Source organism: Magnolia sinica, chromosome 5 (genome assembly GCF_029962835.1).
Source record: "Magnolia sinica isolate HGM2019 chromosome 5, MsV1, whole genome shotgun sequence".
NCBI lineage: Eukaryota > Viridiplantae > Streptophyta > Magnoliopsida > Magnoliales > Magnoliaceae > Magnolia > Magnolia sinica.
The window spans coordinates 17,811,364-17,836,281 of NC_080577.1; the positions used below are offsets into that span (position 1 = coordinate 17,811,364).

Below are 24,918 nucleotides of genomic sequence, written 5' to 3' on the forward strand. Positions count from 1 at the left end.
AAGAAGAAATATCATCCCATATGCGGGAATACAAGCTAACCAACCTCCTTTGGAATGTTTCTCTACCAACCCAAACAGCTACACACCAAAAACAATAATCTAAAAATAATAATCTAATCTCATACAAAACAAATACATGCATTATGCTAGTCTGCACCTATATATGTGTGTGATGAATGTGTGCATGGCATCTGTGAGCACTGAGTAATAAGCTAGTAGTAACAAACATATCTACAAAGAGATGATGAAGATGGAGGTGGGCCACAACAAGAGTCATGGGTTTTTGATGATGGTTCTCATTTTTGCATGGATGGGAGTCATGGGTCAAGCCAGGGTTGCACCTTCGTCGACCACGAAGAGCTTCAATTTCATTGTAAGCATAAGTGTTAAGGGTTTCAGACTCAGTGACTCGAGACGGGAGACTTGGATCAGCTCATCCGGTCTCCAATCAAGATCATTGGTCTGAAAAACTTTCTGATGGTCCAAATTCGACACTCATGTGTGGATGACTCTCTCTCTCTCTTTCTTTTTTTTAAACGTTGCAGCTGGAATGGAAGACAGTGACCCGTACGTGCAGCACCAAGCCTATTCTCACAGTGAACGGAGAGTATCCGGGGCCCACCATCGCTGTCAATGAGGGTGATGAGGTTGAGATCAAGGTCACTAACAATGTTACCTACAACACTACCGTCCACTGGTTAGCCTTCCTCCCATTTTCTCAACTAATGAAATGATAATCATGATCGACTCTAATTACGATGCAAATTCATATGTGGGGCCCACATAAGCCCAGCTATGATCAACAAAAACCATCGAATGGGAAGAATCCACAATAACTGGCACATGACCCAAAAAAATAAAATAATAACGTAATTGGATGATTGCAGACATACAAATAAGGCCGCCCAAAATAGATAGTAACAGTAAAATAATCTCATTGTCCATTTTGGAGGCCCCTTATTTGAAGGGCTGTGATGATGCCATGTCATTTTAATAATATAATTGTTTGATTAAACGTTAATTGTTATTGTATTGCTTGATAGGCATGGAATAAAGCAAGTGAGGACAGGGTGGGCTGATGGGCCAGCTTACATAACCCAGTGCCCCATACAAACAAACCAATCTTACACGTACAAATTCACGGTCATTAATCAAAGGGGTACTCTATGGTGGCATGCCCATCTCTCCTGGCAGAGGGCAACTGTCCATGGAGCTTTCATCATCTACCCTCGATTACCTTATCCATTTGCTATTCCAATTGAAGCTGAGGTTCCCATAATTCTCGGTAAGGAAAAAAAAAAACTCTTAATTATGGAAAATGGGTACTAATTATTTTAATGGTAATCAATGCCAAAAATAAAGTAATAAAATGTTTTTTTTTTCTTGTTAATGTTAAATTCCAAAAAAAAATAAAAAAAATACAGGTGAATGGTGGAATGAAGATGTGATAGCAGTAGAAGCAGAGACGGTAATGTACGGAGGGGGCCCAGATGTATCAAATGCTTTCACTATCAACGGATTGCCAGGACCTTTGTACCCATGTTCTGTTCAAGGTACACGCCTCTATATCTTTTTCATGACGTGAAACACCCGTAATGAACGTTCACTGCAGGTGAATGAATACTCCTACATGAAATTCACTTTGAGTTCACCTACAGAGAAGTTGCATTATGGGTATTTTCACACCTAACCGTTCTAGCTATCCTCTACGTAGCATGCTTTCTACTCCATGCATCCAAGGTAGATCATGTGATTCTTGTGTCATCCATCGTGCAGATACATTCATTCAGACTGTAGAATACGGCAAAACGTACATGTTGCGAATCATCAACGCCGCTCTCAATGCCGAGCTCTTCTTCGCCATTGCCAACCACACATTGACTGTCGTAGAGATTGATGGGGCATATGTGAAACAGTTAGCGACACCAGCCGTCATGATTGCTCCTGGACAGACCACCACCGTCCTGCTTACAGCCAACATCGTATCTGGTGCTGGAGACTTCACTATCGCAGCCAGGCCGTATGTCACTGCCATCGTCCCCTTCGACAACACCACCACCGTTGGCTTCCTACATTATGGAAAGACCTTGAAAACGGCAACACCCAACGATCCCCAAAACATCTCTCTTGATTTCCTTCCACCCATGCGAGACACTGCCTTCAACACCGACTTCTCCAACAAACTCCGGAGCCTTGCTTCTTTCAGCTTCCCATGCAATGTCCCCCAGACAGTCGACAAGCACCTGTTCCTCTCTGTAAGCCTCAACCTCCAAAACTGTCCCCCAAATAAGATATGCAAAGGCTTCTATGGCAAACGACTTTCGGCCTCCCTTAACAACCAATCCTTCATTCGCCCACCTGTTTCCATCTTGGAGTCCTGTTATGGCAACCTCACTAATGGCGGTCTCCTGTCAGATTTCCCCGAAAACCCAACTCACCCTTTCAATTACACTGCCCCAACTCCGCTCGACGCCAACATGAACTCTGAATTTGGAACTAAGATGATCGTTGTCCCTTACGGCACCAACTTGGAGTTTGTTCTTCAAGACACCAGCTTTATCAATGTGGAGAATCACCCCATCCACATCCACGGCCATAACTTCTTCATTGTTGGCAGCGGATTCGGAAACTTCAACAGTGAGCAGGACCCAGCGGGTTACAATCTGGTGGACCCGCCTGAGAGGAATACTGTGGCAGTCCCAAGTGCTGGATGGGTGGCAATCAGATTCCAAACGACTAATCCTGGCGTTTGGTTCTTGCACTGCCATCTTGAGGTGCACACGACATGGGGATTAGCCACGGCGTATGTCGTCAGTAATGGGCCTGAGCCTTCTCAGTCCATCCTTCCCCCTCCCAAAGATCTTCCCCAATGCTGATTCTTTCATTACTGTTCATCCAATCGCTCATTCACAAGTAATTATGTGATTCCAATAAGTTGTGATTATCCACGCCCCACTTCATTGCCTACTTGGGGCGAGGAACAATTAAAAAAATAAAATCAGCCATTGAATACATTTGTTACAGGGATTAAGTAGCATGTCAGAAATGCGTCTCCCTTCTTCTTTTTCAATCTCCTACTGATGTTTGATGCCGCAGGCCACACTGTGAATGGCCCACTCCCAAAAAATCTCCTAGATTGGGCCCACTAGGACAACAGTATTGATCATGTAATGTCTCATAAAGACATTTTCCAAAATGACTCGGTTGTCCTTCAAAAGGATTTTGGAATATAAGGTCTCACAAAAACTTCAAATTGCAAATTAAGCTTTTGATCCAATGCATATCCATACCAGTAGATATATGTACAAGCAATTGGAAGTCCATCACAACTATTTCAATGTGAAATCATTCACACACCCGTATGCAATAAATGCATTTTTCTCGGCAGGAAAGAAAAGAGAAGAAGAGGAGAGAAAAAAAAAAAAAAAAAACTACTACAAAAAACCTAGTTTTAACACGACCCACGTAAATTAGAAGAGCCTTCACGCTTAATGAATCTGTTCGCCCCTTCTAACCATGTGATCATCCAGATCATATATCTAGAAGTCCCCACCAAAGATTATTCTTAGGCGAGTTGTAATGCTTTCTCCTCCTAACAATAAGAGTAGTTTGTTATTAAAAGATGTCTTAAATCTGAAAAAGTTTGGAATTTCCGTGATCCTCGACCAATCGAAGGTCAGGCTCGACTAGTCGAAGCTTTCACTGGTTAAAGCCCTGCTTCGACTAGTCGAAGGTTACACGGACTGCGCGTGGACTATGTAAATTTGATGTGGTTTCCGTACTATTCCAAAGTCAGTGCGAAAGTGAGGTTTCCTAAACTATAAATAGGAGTCTCTAGGGCATTTCTAAAGTATTCTAAGACATTCTAAAAGTATTCCAAGGGTTTGTAAAAGCGTTTTAGAGTTTGCGAAAGGTGTAACAATGATGAGATTCGAGGTTGTTCGAATCGGATAAGTCTTTTCATTTTGTAATTTATGCTTTTATAGTGGATTTCTGTCACTTTGTGCCATGGTTTTTTTCCGAAAGGGTTTTCCACGTTAAATCTTTGTGTTCTCTTGTGTGTGCTTGGTGCTCTTGGATTGCTATCTTAAATCCATCTCTATGTGATTCTGCAAAACAAATCACAACAAGTGGTATCAGAGCTATCGTTGGGGCACAGATCTGAATCTGCAGGATTAGCAATAATGGGAAACGCCATGTTTGATATTGAGAAGTACTCAGGCAAAAATAATTTTGAGTTATAGAAGATTAAGATGATTAGTCTATTAACCAAGTAAGGCGAAGCTAAGGCTCTTGAGGAGCGAAAACCGACTATGAAGGATGAAGAATGGGAGACTCTTGATAGTAATTCTTTAGCCTCCATCTGTTTGTATCTCACGGATGAGGTTCTCTACAATGTCATGAGAGAAAAAACTGCGGCTAAGTTATGGGGGAAGTTAGAGAATGTCTATGCGAAACAATCCTCTAAAAATCGTATACACTTGAATAGACAATAGTATAACTTCAAGATGGCTGAGGGTGGAGATCTGGAGGCCCACATCAACAACTTTAATAAATTGGTTTACAAATTACTGGATATAGAAGAAGTGATGAAATATGAGAAACAAGCATGTATGTTGCTAAATTCTCTTCTCGCATCGTATGAGTCATTCAATGACACAATGTGCACCACAAATAAAACCCTAAATGTCGACACCGTTATCTCAGCGCTTCAAGGGAAAGCTATAAGAAAACTAAACGGTGACATAAAGACATCTTCTGATGCACTGTTTACGAGGGGCAGGAATTCTAAACAGAGTATAGGATCTTTAAGTTCTAGATCTAAATCCAAGGGCAAGGGCAAAGGTAAAATAAAGTGCTGGAACTGTGGGATGAAATGACACATGAAGAAGGATTGTACAAATCCTAAATCTAAGAGAGAAGAATCTGAGACTTCATACAGGGAGGTCAACGGTGCCACGTCAGATGGAACGAGTGGATGTGATGATGATGTCTTGACTGTGTCTACAATCAGTCGCTCATACAATGATTGTAGGGGCGAGTGGATTCTAGACACAGGGCCATCATTTCACATGACTCCTCATCAGAGTTGGTTTACCAGCTACAGGGAGTGTGATGGTGGACGGGTGTTTATGAGCAATGACAATGCCTGCAATGTTGTGGCTATTGGTACGGTACACACCAAGATGTTTGATGGGGTGAAGCGTACCTTGATTGATGTCAGGCACGTTCCTGATTTGAAAAAGAATCTGATTTTTCTTTGTGTACTTGAGGCAAAAGGATGCAAGTTCACGGGTATTGATTGTGCCCTTAAAGTATATAAGAGGGCACGTGTCATCATGAAAGCGCAACGACTCAGTAATCCTTACAGGTTGATAGGGAGCACTTCAACGGGTGGAGCTGCAGTGGCTGTAGCAGATTTCACCTCTGCACGTGTGTAGCATACTGGGCATGGCCACATGAGCAAGTCGGGCATGAAGGCTAAGATGCCCAGATAGAGATACAGAGCAGGTGGAGCATTTACCTGTGAGAAGAATCACACCACATAATCGCAGGTGATCAACGAGGTATATGGACGACTCCAATATCGCATATGCTCTCGTTACAGACGAGGGGGATCCGTCTACTATTCAAATGGCTCTAAGTAAGCCTGGTGCTGAGAAGTGGAAGGTGACTATGAGCGATATGATGGACTCATTGTACCAGGTTGATACATAGGAGCTGGTGGAGCTTCCAGTGGGTCGAAAAGTGGTTGGATGCAGGTGGATCTTCAAGGGGATATAACATAGATACAGAGCGAGGCTGGTAGTGAAGAGTTATGCTCAGAGAGAAGGGATCGACTTCTCAGAGATATTCGCGCCGACGGTATAGTAGGTGTCTATAAGATTCGTATTGGCACTGGTTGGCTAATGTGATCTCGAGCTAAAAAGGATGGATGTAGAGTCTGCAATTCTGCATGGGAAATTGGAAGAGTAGATCTATATAAAGCAACCAGAGCAGTTCGAAGTTTAAAGGGGTTGAGAAAAAAAGTTTGCAGGAGGTCGTGGTATAACCTGTCGCCTAGGCAGTGGTATAAAATCTGATTCCTTCATGGTGAGTCGGGAATTATATGTTAATGACATGTAGATCGCTAATCATGTCATATCTGAAATCAACATACTATAGACTCGGTTAAGTGGGACATTCGAGATGAAGGATCGGGGGGTTGCAAATATGGTTCTTGGCATTGATATTCATAGAGACTGGAAGAGGAGCAGGCTTTGGTAATCACAAGTAGAATACCTTGAGTAGGTATGAGATGGACCTGACTAAGCCAGTGAGAGTTCCCTACGCGACTCACTCCAAGTTTTCCTCAGGACGTGTCCCAAAACAGATGAGGAAAAACAGGATGTCTCATGAGCCTTATTTGAATGTGGTTGGCAATGCCTGCCATGATCTGTATTAGATCGGTTATTTCACAGACAATCAGTGTTACGAAAAAATACTCCAAGCAACATTAGATGGTGGTGAGATGGTTACTTTGATACATTCGAAGTACAGAAAAATACATTTTATTTTTTGAGAATCAGGAGCAAAGGTGGTTGAGCATGTAGATTCAGATCTGGCAGACATGTTCACTAAGGTCATTCCTACAGAGACGTTCAAGTTCTGTGTAACTTCTCTATGCTTAGCGATGGCATAAAAGAAGGACAGAGTGTGCACGAGAAGCATTGATTGAAGCTATGATATGACATAGATATGAGAGAAGAGGGCAAGAAGCTACACATTTGAAGATTGAAGACATGATAGAGATTGTTGTTAAAAGATGTCTTAAATCTGGAAAAGTTTGGAATTTTCGTGATCCTCGACTATTCAAAGGCTAGGCTCGACTAATCGAAGCTTCGACTAGTTGAAGGTTACACAGATTGCGCATGGACTACATAACTATTCTAAAGTCGGTGAGAAAGTGGGGTTTCTTAAACTATAAATAGGAGTCTCTAAGCCTTTCTAAAGTATTTTAAGGCATTCTAAAGGTATTCCAAGGGTTTCTAAAATGGTTTTAGAGTTTACAAAGGGTGTAGCAAGGGTGAGATTCGAGGTTGTTTGAATCGGGTAAGTCTTTTCTCTTTGAAATTAATGCTTTCATAGTGGATTTCTGTCGCTTCGTGCTGTGGTTTTTTCCCCAAAGGATTTTCCACGTTAAATCTTTGTGTTCTCTTGTGTGTGCTTGGTGCTCTTGGATTGCTATCCTAGATCCATATATGTGTGATTCTGCAGAACAAATCCAAACATAATTGTATTTGAATAACTTATTTTATAGTTGATGCATCAGTACAAAGGGGAGAGTTGGGCTGAACTTTCAACAGAGAAGGGAAGATGGGCTGCTCCTTATTACTGTATCGCTTTGCAATTATAGGATGGACGTCATCAGCATCAACCAAGGTCTCTAAGAAGGGAATTAAAGAACTTAGTGCATGATCTGAAGGGTCATCAAACCAACTCTTAATAGGGATCCCATTATTCACTTGTAATCGAAGAACCTGAAGCAGTAACATGAGAACAATGCTTAGTACTCAGAATCTAGTCTTTCAAAAAAAAGAAGGGTTCACCGGTACATATGTCAAAACCATGGGATTAGTTTCAAGTTTTAATTGTTGGTATAGGATTCAATCTATTACTCAAGAGATAGTGCTCTATAACCACCATGTTGTGGTGCATGCTTGATCCACCGTGTAGAGATGTGTCGGTGTCAAGCATAAATACATCAAATATGACTATTACTAGAAGGCCAATTACCAGCATGTAGAATTTATCAAAATATTAGGATCCCTTTGGGTAGGGGATCCTACAAAATCATGATTAAGTCTAATCCTGTTTTAGGCAGGCCCCATGCCCTCCATGTCAGATTCATGGCACTAAAATGGTTCTTTCCTCCACATAAAGGCAATTACTGAAGTTTTACAGAAAAAAAAAAAAAAAAAAGACCACCCCTCCAAAGAATCATGATTATCTAACACAACAAAGCCTAATCAAGTGATGATCAACGAACTGTCATCCCTAATGACCTTTTGCCATGAAGTAGCTAAGTAGGTGATCCAAGCCGGCGATTCAGCTTTCATGCCCAATAACCTTATTCCCTACGAAGCCTACCAATCGACTAGGTAATGAATAAATTGTAATTAATTATTCTTTTTATTTTTCTTTTCAACTTATCATAATTACTTTAGAAATATTAATTTTATCAACTTCACTGCAATTTATTTCTTTTAAGTTATATTTTTTATTATTAAATGGTGAAGCAGTCCGCACTTAATAGAAAGTCCATTCTTCACAGGCATTAAAAAAACAAAAAAAAATTCAAAAGAAAAAAGCATTTGACAAAGGACGGACTTTCCTCTTTGCCAAGCGCCTAATTCTTTAGAATGAGTAGCTTTATAAATGGTGGATTTTCATATATCTAATCTTAATCGATCTATTTTGACATCTAGAGTCACAAGGCTATTGCGTAGCACGCCAACAACGCAGTGAACCGAGATCCAATCTCCGGTCTCACTCACAAACGATAAATAAAAAGAAATATAATCTAGAAGTAGAATCAAAGCATACCAAACAAACCACAAGACAAGATATACGTGGAAAAACTCCAAACAAGGGTAAAAAACCACGGGTGCAAACTTCTACTATGAAGAAAACGAGATTATAAGTAATATACTAACCTTTTTTCCTTGGATGTATAAAGAAAATCCTTTGCCCACACTTTAGAATATCTCACCTTAACCCTAGAAAAGCCCTAGGGACCCCTATTTATAGTTTAGGCAATTTTCCTTTCGCACCCTTGCGAAACCGACTCAAATTTCGGCAGTTCATATCAAATCCGCAAAACGAAACTGCCTAACCTCGACTGGTCGAGCAGGTTGCTTGACTGGTTGAGCGGACCCTCAACTGATCAAGCATGGGCCTCGACCGGTCGAGCACCTCAGAACAAAAAAACTGATGCTCGCTAGACTTTGAGTCGAGCCATCCCTCGACTGGTCGAGTGGGCCACTCGACCGGTCAAGCAGGGCACTCGACTGGTTGAGCAACCCTGTCCAGATGTGGCTCCACATCTCAACAAAGGCGTCTATGGTGATTCGAGCCACATTCGGCTTTGACACACTTGACATGCACACACATCGTATGAACAATTGAATTTATGCCAAATAGCATTTTCAGGCTTGGTTCCAGTCGTGCATATGAATCGAAGTTATATAACACCCTCAACAATCAAAGGAGCAGTGTTATCTCGTATGTGCATGGTTTTAAGACTCGAGTTGACTCGGATTCAGTACTACCCTATTCGCTTTGATACGACAAGTCTATTCTAGAAAACCCCAAAACTTATGTGAGTTGGGCTGAAACACCCCTAACTCAGGCAAGTAGTCAGGAGAACAAACGAATTAATCTGATCGCCAAGTCTTAAAACTGTGGATCTGTGTGATTTTTGGATAATCCCCTGCCACTTGCTAATAGTGGGATGGAATGAATGGATTGTTAACATCAATGTTTTCAACGTCCTACTGGTCTAAACCAACTAGTTGTATTGGAACTCTATAAAAAAAAATACAACCTTGAACACTTTGCTGGTGGATCTGAATCGTCTGATTAGTGGGGCACCTCTTGGATGAGTAGCAAGGAAAATACCGTGTGAAATGGAAGCTCATGAATATCTGATCCGTCGCCCATGTTTGGAAGGTCAACAAAAGTATAGAGCAATCTAATGGTCCATAAAAAAGGTTTATATCTTGAATGGTTAGAAACGTCCGATCACACCAACAATTTCTTTCTTCTTTACAATTAACACATCCAAAAGACAGGGTATCATCTGGTCAGTCCAGATTGATCAATACATCCACCAATCCTGTGATCATAGGGTGACTCTTCAACCATAGACATGCCATAGTTGACAGCAATCCAAACAGTCAAAATCATTGAGAAATAAAATTAACAATCTAATTTTTTTCCTTTCAAATTCGGACCACCCACTATTTTACTTTCAACCATCCATTTAAAAGACATCAATCCGTGTTAGGGATTGTGTTGCGGAATCACACAGAGATGGATCTAGGATAACAATTCAAGAGCACCAAGCGAACACAAGAGAACACAAAGATTTGACTTGGAAAACCCTTTCGAGAAAAAAAAACAAGGCACAAAGTGACAGAAATTCCACTATGAAAGCACAAATTGCAAAGATAGAGGACTTACCCGACTTGAGCAATCCTCAAACCTCACCTTTCTCACCCCTTGAAATCCTAGAACCCTTTTAGAAACCTTAAAATGCCTTAGAATACATCCCAGTCCCGTATACATCCCTATTTATATGTTTAGAAAGAAACCTAAACAAAATCGAAAATATTTTTTTGCAGAATCTGTGTTTCCGTAACAAAAGCTGTAAACGTTTGATGACATCAAGCAACCTTTGATGTCATCGAAGAATGACAAAAACAGTCCAACGACAGGGGCTGAAAATTCTAAAAATACTCGATGTCATCAAACTAGCTTCGATGTCATCGAAGCTCTCTCGATGTCATCGAGCCCAATAATAGATTAAAGACATCTTTGACAATAATAATCTCCGCCATGTCTTCAATCATCAAACGTGTAGCTTCTTGTCCTCTTCTCTTATCTCTGCCTCGTATCATACCTTCATCAATGCTTCTCGTGTACACTCCATCCTTTTATGTCATCGCCAAGCCCAAAGAAGTTGCACAGAACTTGAAATTCTATATAGGAACAACCTTGCAACATGTTTGTCGGATTCACGTTGGTGTGAATCTTCTCCAGTGTTATGCCTCATTCTTCAAGCATTTGTCGGATAAAGTGGTGACGAACATCAATGTGTTTAGTACGAGAGTGATAAATAGAATTTTTAGCCAAATTGATATCGCTCTCGCTATCACAGTTAATCGACACGGCCTCCTGCTGAAATTCCAATTAATTTATCATACCTCTTAACCAAACACATTCCTTAAACGCTTCTATCACTGCCATATATTCTGTTTCGGTCGTGGAAAGAGCCACCACAAACTGAAGTTTCGACATTCAACTAATTGTTCCACCCGCTAGTACAAACGAGTATCCTAAAGTAGACTTCTAGAATCCACACTGCCTGTATAGTCTGAATCCACATACCCTACCAACTTTGCCCCTGTCTTCTCAAAAGTTAAAATGTAGTCTTTTGTACCTCGAATGAATCGAGTAGTCATTTCACCGCTTTCTAATGTTGTTTACTGGAGTTTGACATGTATCTCCTCACAACACCAACTGCCTATGAAATATCTAGTCTCGTACAGACCATGGCATACATTAAACTGCCAACTGCATTTAAATAAGTCACATAAGACATAACTTGTTTTTCTCATTTAATTTAAGACATTATTTTGAGGAAAGCTTGAAGTTAGCTGCATGGGGAACGCTCACTGGTTTTGCCTGGTTCATCTCATACTTCATCAACACATTTTAAAGGTATTCTACCTGTGATAACCAAAGTCTGCTCCTCTTCCTGTCTCTATGAATATATATGTCGAGAACCCTTTTTGCAGCCCCTAGATCTTTCATCTCGAATGTCCCTGATAACTGAGTCTTCAGTACATTGATTTCAGACACATCATGACAGGAGATCAACATATTATCAACATACAATACTGGGATGATGAATTTATCATCACTCAGTGTCTTGTAATAAACACAGTGATTGTATTCACTCCAAGTAAATTTCTGACTCAACATGAAAGAATCAATTTTTTTATACTACTGCCTAAGCGACTGTTTTAAGCCGTACAACAACCTCATTAACCTGCAAACCATTTTCTCTTTCCTTTTAACTTCGTAGCCCTCTGGTTGCTTCATGTAGATCTACTTTTCCAACTCCTCGTGCAAGAATACAGTCTTGACATCCATCTTTTCCAGCTCGAGTTCATATTGGGCAACCAACACTAACACGAATCTAATAAATACTTGCTTAACCACCGGCATGAATATCTCTGTGAAGTCGATTCTTTCTCTCTTAGCATAAACCTTCACTACCAGCCTTGCTTTGTATCTATCCTGTTTCTTTTTAAATAACCACTTGCATCCGATTGCTTTTTGGCCCACTGGAAGGTCCACCAGCTCTCATGTGTGATTTTTGTGCAACAAGTCCATCTCGTCGTCCATAACCGCCTTTCACTTTTCTGCATCAGGCTCATCAAGAGCTTCCTAAATAGTTGATGGGTCCTCCTCATCTGTAATAAGGGTATATGCGATATTAGAGTTATCCCTGTATCTTGCCGGTAATATGCGATCACGCGGTGGGTTTCTTCTCATAGGTGGCTACTCCACCTTCTCCTGTACCTCTGTCTGCGCATTTGTCTCTGCCTGAATATTATCTGTGTCAATCTAGACGTCTACAATCAACCTTTTTGGTTCCTCTTACTTCTCTTGATCATTCTTGTGGAATAGGGAGCTTTCATCGAACCTAACATCATGATTAGTGATGACCTTGCATGTGACCTTGTCAAATAACCTATAACCTTTCACACCAATACCATACCCAACAAAAATATGCTTTTTGGCTCTATGGTCTAATTTATATTTGTCACGCCCCAAACTCGAAAACTGGTCTCACAAAATTTTCGATCGTCGAATCCGGTGTCGACAGCCTCCATAGTACCTTATTCTCGGCTCCCAGCGTCCATACGCCAGATTCCGATCCTGGGATCTTACGAGGAGAATTTTCTAACATATATTTATCTCATAAGAAGCATAACCACAAGTTTACAAAAATCACAAAGGCAACATCATCATCACCTATCCACTAATATAAACAATTGAATACAGTTCTGAAACGAAAATACATATATCAAAAATCAAAGCTCCAGAAGACAGCTGCACGCTCCAAGCTCAACGCTGCTGCGACCTAACGCCACCTGCACGCATCTATCGTGCATAAGCTTATAGAAAGCTTAGAGGGTGGTGCAAATGTGTGCGCAAGGTAAGTGTCAAGTATGCAATATCAGAGTAATGCGAAAACATGCCGATAAGTCCATAAATATATCAACCTTATCCAGGCTATGCGATGCAAAAACATAATAAGCCAATATCATATACTGAAGAAGCAATGTAAATCAGCTATGCAATGCAGAGACATAGTAAGCCAAATATCATATGCTGAGGATACAATGCAATATGCAAATCCTGACAAGTCCATAATACCATCAACCTTATTCAGGCTACGCAATATAGAAGCATAATAAATCAAATGATATGTGCTGAAGATGCAATGCAATATGCAGTGCAAATGAAATGACCAAGCTGGAGTGTGAAGTTGGGGTGATAGTACGTAGTATTGCAGGCTATGGGGTCCATCACAAGGGACTTCTATCCAAACTAGTCTCATACCTAAATTTAGATAGCCAGACTCAATGTGATAAACTCCTGATCTCAGGTTGGTCGCCCGCCCCAACCAAAATTCTGACCATTGTAAAGGTACACATAATAATTAGTTATGCACCACCAGCCCGAGTGGATAGTGAATGAATAAATGAATGAGTAAAATGTTGAGTATTGAACTCCTGCTCAATAAGTCCACATATTAGTACCATACATCTCTGGGATCATCATCGGGGTCCAGTACACTCTACGCCACCTACCGCCTCATCAAGCGTGTAACTGGGTAAGTGGAAGAGACCTCACTATTCACCTACAAATATCAGCTCGGCTCATCGACAGCGGACCCATTTATGAGTTAGTCAGACTCAGCCTAATATTGCCTACTCCCTCGGGCGGGTAAGGCCACACCCTTTCTCAACCGACTACGACACAGTGGGAGATGCGGCCTACTAGTATACAGCCCTCATGTGCTCATATATATCCACTCGGTTTAGACGTTGGGGCGTCCTCTGGTACCAAGAGGGTTTAAGGACTTTCACCCAGGGACATCTATGACACCCCATGTAGAAAAAGATTTTCGGTGTCCCATCTGGCCATTCACGACATGCCTGTGGAGGCCACGACCCTGATGTCGCTAGGGCATACGGTAGTCATATCACAAAATGTGAGATGTATGAGTCATATCATCCAGTCATGCAATAATCCGCCCAATGGCATGTGCTATGATCAATCACTCCTCATAACAAGCATACATATGATGCGTATAAGTATGGATCATGGAGCTATACTAAGCATGTTATATGATGATGATGTACTCTCCTCATCTCAAGGATGGGCCTAGACGGCCTACTCATATCAAGAATGGGCCAAACGAGGCCTAAGGGAAGGTCACAATGTGGACATTTAACCATCATTGCCCATCAATGTGCACATTCAACTAACATTGCTCCTAAGGAGTGGCCCTCATAGGGCCAAACATATAATGGGGCCCATGGCCTTACATAAGGGCCTCACATACAACATAATGGGCCTCACATATCACAATAGGTCGCGTCACATGGGCTTTATATGCATCAAGTGGGCCACATCGCATGGGCCACATATACATCACATTAGGCCTCATCACATAGGCATCACATACATCACACTGAGCCTCATCATATGGGCCTCACATATCACAATGGGCCGCATCACATGGGCCTTATATACATCAAGTGGGCCATATCGCATGGGGCACATATACATCACATCAGGCCTCATCACATAGGCCTCACATACATCACACTGAGCCTCATCATATGGGCCTCACATATCACAATGGGACGCATCACATGGGCCTCATATACATCAAGTGGGCCGCATCGCATGGGCCACATATATCATAATGGGCCGCATCACATGGGCCTCACATAAATCACACTGGGCCTCACCATATGGGCCTCACATATCACAATGGGCCGCATCACATGGGCCTCATATACATCAAGTGGGCCACATCTCATGGACCTCATATACATCAAGTCGGGCCCACCATTCTAGGTGAACTGTCTACACCATACATCTATTTTTAAAGATCATTTTAGAGTATTACCCAAAAAGAATATGAATTATATTCAAAGATATCTGGACCATACCACAATGGCAGCAGAGATGATGATTTAAAGATCATCTGGACCACACCATAACGTTGGTTTTCCATCCAAACTGTTCATACGGTCACAAAGACCTAAATTAAGAGGAAACAAATTTCATATTGATCCAAAACTCCCGTGACCCCAAAAGGGTTTCAATGGTAGACATTCAATTCCCATGGTTTTTAGAGTGTGGTCCACTTGATAAATAGATCTGTCTTATTTTTAGTCTCAAGCCTTAAGACGAGCTCACCATCCGGATGGACGGTTTGGATGTAACACATACATCAAGGTGGGCCCGACAGATGGATGGAGTGGACATAAAATACATACATCAACGGTGGGTGCCACCATCCAACCATCTAGACTGTGTGGATAAGACCCACACATCAGCGGTGGGTCCCACACATCACATACAAAGAGAATGAGATGGATCCAAATTCAGGTGGGACCCATAGAACTTATTGACGTCAATACATCGGCCATATAGTTGGTGTGAGGTACTCCAGCCAATCCATCCAGCAGGTGGGTCCCACATGGGGCCCACCACATACATACATACATACATATATATATATATATATATATAATTTATTATTTTTATTTATTTATTTTTGAAAGATCCAGCGTCCAGACCCTGGACGTCTGGACGGACGATGTGGATTTAAAACACATACATCATGGAGGGTCCCACCATCCAGGGGTCTGGACGGTGTGGATCAAGCACAGCATCAAGGTGGGTCCACACGTGTGGCCCACCTCAGCTTTGGATTAAGCTGATATTTGTGTTTTCTCTTCGTCTAAGCACACTGGACGTCCAGCGGACGGACGGCCCTGGATGGGGCACACCATCAAGGTGGGTCCCGCGTGAAGGCCCACCGTGAATTGGATCAAACTGATATTTGTATTTTCCCTTCATCTGGGCTGGTTGGATCAGGTGGGCCACACTCCATCACAAAAAGGGGGAGAGAGAGAGAGAGAGACAGTGTGTGTGCGAGGGAGGAGCTCCACCACTATGAACTCCTCTCTGTTTACAACACGTACATCAAATGGGTCCCACCACAAGTGGACCCTCAAATAAAATCAACGGTGGAAATTCTAGGATCACCCACCGATTGCACTCCTTCTTGGCTCCTTGGAATCCCTAATACATTGGCTTCTTCTTTGATGGAAGATGATGAAAGTTGAAGGGTTGAGATAAGAGTTGAGGAGGGAAGTGGGCCACACTAGGCTCTCCTTGCTCTTCTTAGAGCTTGAACGATCTCTCCTCTTTGGTTGCTTGGAAAAATGGTGGAGAAAATGAGAGAGAGAGGAGATGTAAGGAGAGAGGGATGGGTATGTGTAAGGAAGGGATGGATGAGAGTTGACTTTGGGAATGGGAGAGGTATGGGTTGCCATGCATTGTTGGTAAAAGACAGATGGGTTGTACTTGACTTTGATTGATGTGATGTTTGGTAAAGATTCTCTTAAGATTTGCAACGCGCGATGTTTCTTCAAAATATACGCGGGCCCACAACTCCTAGTCTGGGTATCGAGTCAGTGTGCAAGTCGCAACATTGGAACTGCGGCGATAACGTGGTCGCAAGGGTACAAGTCTTGGGTCGAGTTGATTTAGATCTACAGGATGCGACTTAGGGTCACGCACAAATGTCGATTATAAGTTGCGGTTTGCCAGAATTCAACAGGGAGGATCCCGGGAGTATACGGAATGGTACGGACAGGGATACGAGCCTTACAATCTCTCTCAACTGACGATACATGAGAGTAAAATTCACAACCAAATATGTGCAAATATGAGTATTCCAGCTTATGACCACTTCATACTTCCTCTAAGAATTTACATTGAATTGTTGTAGAAGGAGACCGGTTCACTAAATAGTAAATCGTGTTAACAGCCTCAGTTCATAAGTCCTTGCCCAATGCAGCATTACTTAACATGCATCGGGCTCTCTCCAAAACAGTCCGATTCATCCGCTCAATCACACCATTTTATTCGGACGTGTGGAGCACTATGTTGTGCCTAATGATCCCTTCATCGTTGCAATATTCATTAAACTCAGTGGAAGCGAATTCTCCACCATTGTCAGTCCTTAAAACCTTTATTTTTTACCCTGATTGTTTTTCCACTATTGCGTTCTATTATTTGAATATAGTGAAAACTTCAAATCTACGTTTTATGAAATAAACCCAAACTTTCCGAGAGTAGTCGTTAATGAATGAAACAAATCATGATGACCCCCCAACGAAAACCTCTGGTGATGGCCCCATATGTCAGAGTGCACATAATCAAGCACTCCCTTACATACATGTTTTCCATTTTTAAAAGATAATCTATATTGTTTACCATATATATATATATATATATATATATATATATATATATATATATATATATACAATGCTCGCATATATCTAAATCAGAATTTTTAAAAGCTGGAATCAAACAACGATTAGATAGTACCTTCATGCCCCACTCGCTCATGTGGCTCAGACGAGCATGCCACATGCGTAGAGATGTGGAAAATACAATAGGTATTGCCACTCCACCTGCTAAAGTGCTCCCGATCAACCTGTAAAGGTTTTTGTACCTTTGTGCTCTCATAACCACGAGTGTCCCTTTTGGAACTTTGAGGACTCCATCAATACCAGTGAACTTGCACCCTATAGCCTCGAGTACATCGAGAAAAATCAGATTTTTCTTCATATCAGGAACATGCCTGACATTAGTCAAGGTACGCTCCATCCCATCAAACATCTTGATGCTCACTGTACCAATAGCCAGAATATTGCAGGTATTGTCATTGCCCATAAAGACCTGTCCATCATCGCATTCCTTGTAACTGGCAAATCAGCTCCGATGAGGTGTCATATGATATGATGCTCCTATGATAAGGATCTATTCATCTTTATGATTGTCGTGTAAATGACCAATCATGGACACAGACAGAACATCACCACCACTTGTCTCTTCATCAAATGTGACAATATTGGCCTCCTTGGAAGAAGCCTCTGAGTTTTTTTTCTTCGCTTTAGGATTGGTTGTTCAAACCCCAAGTATAGGGTTATGATGTAGTAATAATCTCGGTAAGACCGAGGTCGAATCTACAAGGACTGAACCTTATACGTAATCTGAAAGTAACTTGAACTACAAGTAGGTGAAGATGTAATCTAAATGAGAGAAGATTAAGAGAATAATTGTGAATTTATTTAAACTAAAACTTGTAATATTTAAAGGTGGGAAACTAGGGTTCCAAGGATCCACTTGTAAAAATTAGGGAGATCTACGTTTAATTCAAGAACACGACTGGATTTAGAATCCTATCTTCATCCAGTTGGAAGAGAAACCATTAAAACACAAATATGAACTTCATTTTAATCTAGTTATCAAATAGAAGATAGGTATGAGAATTAGAATTGATTTCATCACAAAACCATACCCACGAGACAAAGAAGACAATAGAATTTCGTTAATCCATAACCAATCTAAGGGATGTATGAATGTTGAGAAGGATTCCAACATCCAACCATGCCTAGGAGACGATGGTGAACAACAGGGTTCCCAAATTCACAAACCCTATAATGCTAAGAACATGCTTAAAGCTATCGTAGATTCATTGTAATTTAAGTCACAACAAACCATTAAAAACTGAAAGCATTCCTATTAATCAAACTAGAATCAAAAGAGAGTTCAATTAAAACATAAATCCAAGCCATAGGCACAACCCATCATGCTACAAGCTTCACCTCTTAGCCCTGGCTAAGAGGTTTAGCCTAACATAGACATGATGGCACTAAAAACCTCTTAGAAAAATAAAAACAAATAAGAAGAAAAGGAAGGAAAAACTCTTGATAGGCAGCCTCTCCACGTTTTCTCTCTCCCTTGCTTCCTCTTATGCTCCACGGTCTCGCCACGCCTCCACAGCTACCCCCACACGTCTAAAGATAGCCTCCAAGGATGCTCTTTATGTCCCATTCTCTATCCCTTATATAGAAGCAAGGATAAGTCGGTGGCCGGGAGCTTGTACGCAACTCCTTGTGCAGCCACAAAAGAGAAAGCGCAACTCTTTACGTTTGAATTGAATTTCCGGAATGGTAGTCATCCCATCTTCCATTCTGACGTTATTTTTTTTGTCTTTTTTGACCTAGAATTCCTCTGAACGGTTCGGATCATCCAACCGATCAAGGATGGTGGGCTACAACTCCCTGCAGCTCTCGGATGCGTCCGGACGTCCGTTTTAGGAAGTTTTTGCGCTGACGTGTTCGGTAGGCCCTATAATAATATTTTTGGTGAAATCTACCCCGTTCATTAGATTCCTGGAAAAATTTTAGTCTAAAATGAGTGGTTTTGACCGAGTTTTTGTGCGATCCTGTATAAAATCAATTCGTCGTCCATCCTATGTTTTCATGCGATCCACATGTGTACGTTTTTATGGGGCCAAAATTCCATCATGGATATGGTCATCCCTACCCCTGGGAGTGAATTAACGGTCCAGATCGTTTATATGAATGAGGGGTATGGCCCACTAGCGAATGCAGCGTCGGACGGGTACATTTGCTGGATGCTAGGCGCAGAAAAATTGGGTTGAGTCGGTCAGCACATGCTAATCGACTTTATGGGATGCGGTGCATGGCCGGTGTACTTGTGCACCGTGCACACAGGTCCCACGTGCGATCCATCGTGATGTGTATAGAAAATTCACTCCGACCATTCATTGTGCCACCCCATTTAAGGGTTTGAGACCAAAATTGAAGCATATACAAGTGTCAGGTGAGCCCTAAATCAGAGATTTATGGGCTGATCTTTCCGTTGGGTCACTTTCACAAGGATCCAATGGCTGAAATTTGATGTGTACGGTTCATTTATGGTCCTCAGACCATATATGAATTTTTGAGCCGAACGGATGGTGGAAACCCTATGATCTTGTATTCTAAACTATTTTCGAGCCCGTTTAATGTGAGTGGTGTGATTTTTTCGGATCTCTGGCATGTAAATTCTTCGATCTCAGTCCCCTAGGGTCCATTCCTTACCTTGGTGACTTCGGAGGGTTAAATCCATGCTTTTAGTACTCTTTTTTCAGTCCAGGCTCCTAAATACACCTTGCATCACAAACACGATTAAAATAAGTCATTAAACAGTATCATGTTCATAAAATCAGGTAATTATCGGGGTCTAATATGCAATATTTGACCCTCAACATTGGTACAATCCTTTTTCATTTGTCCAGTCATCCCACAGTTCCAACACTTTACTTTTCTTTTGTCTTACCCTTGGATTTGGATATAGATCTTGAAGATCCTATACCTCAATCAGTATTTCTTTCCCTCGTAAGCAGTATATCGAAAAATATCCTCATGCGCTCTCATAGCCTTCCCTTGAAGGGTTGAGATAATAGTGTCGACACTCAGGGTTTTATTTGCGGTGCACATTGTATCCTTGAATGACTCATATAATGTCGGAAGAGAATTCAACAACATACATGTTTGTTCCTCATCTTTGATTACTTCCTCCATATCCAGCAGTTTGCAAATCAATTTGTTAAAGTTGCTGATGTAGGCCTCCAGATCTCCGCTCTCTGCCATCTTGAAGTTATACCACTGTAGCTTTAAGTGTAGGTGATTTTCAAAGAATTTTTTCGCATAAATATCATCTAACTTTACCCATAACTTAGCCACAGTTTTTTTTCTCATGACATTGTAGAGAACCTCATTCGTAAGACATAAATAAATGGAGGGTAAAGCATTTCTATCAAGAGTCTCTCATTCTTCATCCTTCATAGTCGTCCTTATGAGCCTTAACTTCACTTTGCTTGGTTAATAGACTAATCATCTTAATCTTCCATAACTCAAAATTATTTTTGTCTAAGTACTTCTCAATATCAAACTTGATGTTTCCCATCGATGATAATCATACAGATCCAGATCTGTGCCCCAATGATATCTTTGATACCACTTGTTGGAGATTGTGCTACGAAATTACATAGAGATGGATCTAGGATAGCAATACAAGAGCACCAAGCAAACACAAGAAAATACAAAGATTTAACGTGGAAAATCCTTCCAGGAAAAAACCACGGCACAAAGTAAAAGAATTACCACTATGAAAGCACAGATTAAAAAGATAGATGACTTACCCGGCTTGAGCAATCCTCAAACCTCACCTTTCTCACCCCTTGAAACCCTAGAACCCTTTTATAAACCTTAGAATGCCTTAGAATACATCTCAGTCTCGTATACTTTCTTATTTATAGGTTTAGAAATAAACCTAAACAAAATCGGAAAGATTTTTCACAGAATATGCATTTCCACAAAAAAAATTTTGTAAACCTTTGATGACATCGAGCAACCTTCGATGTCATTGAATAATGACAAAAACAGTCCAGCAAGCGGGGCTAAAAATCCCGAAAATACTCGACGGCATCGAGTGGGTTCGATGTCATCGAAGCTTTCTCAATGTCATCGAGCCCAATAACATGTTAAAGACATCTCTAACAAAAACAATCCAATGGTTAGGATTTCTTGATCAGCTCTATTTTAAAAATATGCTCCATCCACGGTGGGACCCACAATTTGGATGGTCTGAATAACTGTAAATCAGGATGAGTCACCACCATTTTTTGAATGGTTCAAAATTGATATTAGGAATCTATAGCCCACGAAATATGCCTTTGTCTGACTTATATCAGTTAGATGCAATAAGAAGAAATATCATCCCATATACGGGAATACGAGCTAACCTCCTTTGGAATGTTTCTCTACCAACCCAAACAGCTACACACCAAAAACAATAATCTAAAAATAATAATCTAATCTCATACAAAACAAATACATGCATTATGCTAATCTACACCTATATATGTGTGTGATGAATGTGTGCATGGCATCTGTGAGCACTGAGTAATAAGCTAGTAGTAACAAACGTATCTACAAAGAGATGATGAAGATGGAGATGGGCCACAACAAGAGTCATGGGTTTTTGATGATGGGTCTCATTTTTGCATGGATGGGAGTCATGGGTCAAGCCAGGGTTGCTCCATTCGCACCTTCGTCGACCACGAAGAGCTTCAATTTCATTGTAAGCATATGTGTTAAGGTTTTCAGACTCAGTGACTCGAGACAGGAGACTTGGATCAGCTCATCCGGTCTCCAATCAAGATCATTGGTCTGAAAAACTTTCTGATGGTCCAAATTCGACACTCATGTGTGGATGACTCTCTCTCTCTCTCTTTCTTTTTTTTAAACGTTGCAGCTGGAATGGAAGACAGTGAACCGTACGTGCAGCACCAAGCCTATTCTCACAGTGAACGGAGAGTATCCGGGGCCCACCATCGCTGTCAATGAGGGTGATGAGGTTGAGATCAAGGTCACTAACAATGTTGCCTACAACACTACCGTCCACTGGTTAGCCTTCCTCCCATTTTCTCAACTAATGAAATGATAATCATGATCGACTCTAATCACGATGCAAATTCATACGTGGGGCCCACATAAGCCCAGCTATGATCAACAAAAACCATCGAATGGGAAGAATCCACAATAAATGGCACATGACAACAACAAAAAAAAAAAAAAACGTAATTGGATGATTGCAGACATACAAATAAGGGCGCCCAAAATAGACAGTAACAGTAAAATAATCTCATTGTCCATTTTGGAGGCCCCTTATTTGAAGGGCTGTGACGATGCCATGTCATTTTAATAATATAATTGTTTGATTAAACGTTAATTGTTATTGTATTGCTTGATAGGGCATGGAATAAAGCAAGTGAGGACAGGGTGGGCTGATGGGCCAGCTTACATAACCCAGTGCCCCATACAAACAAACCAATCTTACACGTACAAATTCACGGTCATTAATCAAAGGGGTACTCTATGGTGGCATGCCCATCTCTCCTGGCAGAGGGCAACTGTCCATGGAGCTTTCATCATCCACCCTCGATTACCTTATCCATTTGCTATTCCAATTGAAGCTGAGGTTCCCATAATTCTCGGTAAGGAAAAAAAAAACTCTTAATTATGGAAAATGGGTACTAATTATTTTAACGGTAATCAATGCCAAAAATAAAGTAATAAAATGTTTGTTTTTTCTCGTTAATGTTAAATTCCAAAAAAAAATAAAAAACTACAGGTGAATGGTGGAATGAAGATGTGATAGCAGTAGAAGCAGAGACGGTAATGTACGGAGGGGGCCCAGATGTATCAAATGCTTTCACTATCAACGGATTGCCAGGACCTTTGTACCCATGTTCTGTTCAAGGTACACGCCTCTATATCTTTTTCATGACGTGAAACACCCGTAATGAACGTTCACTGCAGGTGAATGAATACTCCTACATGAAATTCACTTTGAGTTCACCTACAGAGAAGTTGCATTATGGGTATTTTCACACCTAACCGTTCTAGCTATCCTCTACGTAGCATGCTTTCTACTCCATGCATCCAAGGTAGATCATGTGATTCTTGTGTCATCCATCGTGCAGATACATTCATTCAGACTGTAGAATACGGCAAAACGTACATGTTGCGAATCATCAACGCCGCTCTCAATGCCGAGCTCTTCTTCGCCATTGCCAACCACACATTGACTGTCGTAGAGATTGATGGGGCATATGTGAAACAGTTAGCGACACCAGCCGTCATGATTGCTCCTGGACAGACCACCACCGTCCTGCTTACAGCCAACATCGTATCTGGTGCTGGAGACTTCACTATCGCAGCCAGGCCGTATGTCACTGCCATCGTCCCCATTGACAACACCACCACTATTGGCTTCCTACATTATGGAAAGACCTTGAAAATGGCAACACCCAACGATCCTCAAAACATCTCTCTTGATTTCCTTCCACCCATGCGAGACACTGCCTTCAACACCGACTTCTCCAACAAACTCCAGAGCCTTGCTTCTTCCAGCTTCCCATGCAATGTCCCCCAGACAGTCGACAAGCACCTGTTCCTCTCTGTAAGCCTCAACCTCCAAAACTGTCCCCCAAATAAGATATGCAAAGGCTTCTTTGGCAAACGACTTTCGGCCTCCCTTAACAACCAATCCTTCATTCGCCCACCTGTTTCCATGTTGGAGTCCTGTTATGGCAACCTCACCAATGGCGGTCTCCTGTCGGATTTCCCCGAAAACCCAACTCACCCTTTCAATTACACTGCCCCAACTCCACTGGATGCCAATATGAACTCTGAATTCGGAACTAGGATGATCCTTGTCCCTTACAGCACCAATTTGGAGTTTGTTCTTCAAGACACCAGCTTTATCAATGTGGAGAATCACCCCATCCACATCCACGGCCATAACTTCTTCATTGTTGGCAGTGGATTCAGAAACTTCAACAGTGAGCAGGACCCAGCGGGTTACAATCTGGTGGACCCGCCTGAGAGGAATACTGTGGCAGTCCCAAGTGGTGGATGGGCGGCAATCAGATTCCAAGCGACTTATCCTGGCGTTTGGTTCTTGCACTGCCATCTTGAGGTGCACACGACATGGGGATTAGCCACGGTGTATATCGTCAGTAATGGGCCTGAGCCTTCTCAGTCCATCCTTCCCCCTCCCAAAGATCTTCCCCAATGCTGATTCTTTCATTACTGTTCATCCAATTGCTCATTCACAAGTAATTATGTGATTCCAATAAGTTGTGATTATCCACGCCCCACTTCATTGCCTACTTGGGGCGAGGAACAATTTTTTAAAAAAAATTCAGCCATTGAAAGACATTTATTGAAGGGATTAAGTAGCATGTCAGAAATGCGTCTCCCTTCTTTCTCTTCTTTTTCAATCTCCTACTGATGTTTGATGCCGCAGGCCACACTGAGAATGGCCCACTCCCAAAAAACCTCCTAGATTGGGCCCACTAGGACAACAGTATTGATCATGTAATGTCTCCTAAAGACATTT

The 24,918-nt window shown here is 41.5% G+C and overlaps 3 protein-coding genes across 3 annotated transcripts; all 3 read left to right on the plus strand.

The window, feature by feature from the left end:
• Nucleotides 1–539: 539 nt before the first annotated feature.
• LOC131246964 (laccase-1-like) lies at nt 540–2,998 on the plus strand (the record flags this gene model as incomplete). Its single annotated transcript, XM_058247420.1, has 4 exons — nt 540–697; nt 1,044–1,285; nt 1,425–1,553; nt 1,777–2,998. Coding segments are annotated over 4 exons (1,629 nt in total), but the record flags the coding sequence as incomplete, so codon positions are not given.
• A 19,259-nt stretch (nt 2,999–22,257) lies between these two features.
• Nucleotides 22,258–23,306, plus strand: LOC131246965 (laccase-1-like; the record flags this gene model as incomplete). The annotated part of the gene is made up of 3 exons (XM_058247421.1): nt 22,258–22,417; nt 22,766–23,008; nt 23,146–23,306. Coding segments are annotated over 3 exons (564 nt in total), but the record flags the coding sequence as incomplete, so codon positions are not given.
• A 130-nt stretch (nt 23,307–23,436) lies between these two features.
• On the plus strand, nt 23,437–24,719 carry LOC131246967 (laccase-1-like). Its single transcript, XM_058247422.1, has one exon. The coding sequence runs from the start codon at nt 23,437–23,439 to the stop codon at nt 24,595–24,597; it is 1,161 nt and encodes a 386-aa protein (XP_058103405.1). The 3' UTR covers nt 24,598–24,719.
• Nucleotides 24,720–24,918: the final 199 nt, after the last annotated feature.

Coding starts and splice junctions, on each gene's coding strand:
- LOC131246967 (XM_058247422.1), top strand. CDS start 23,437: ATGCTTTCTACTCCATGCATCCAAGGTAGATCATGTGATTCTTGTGTC.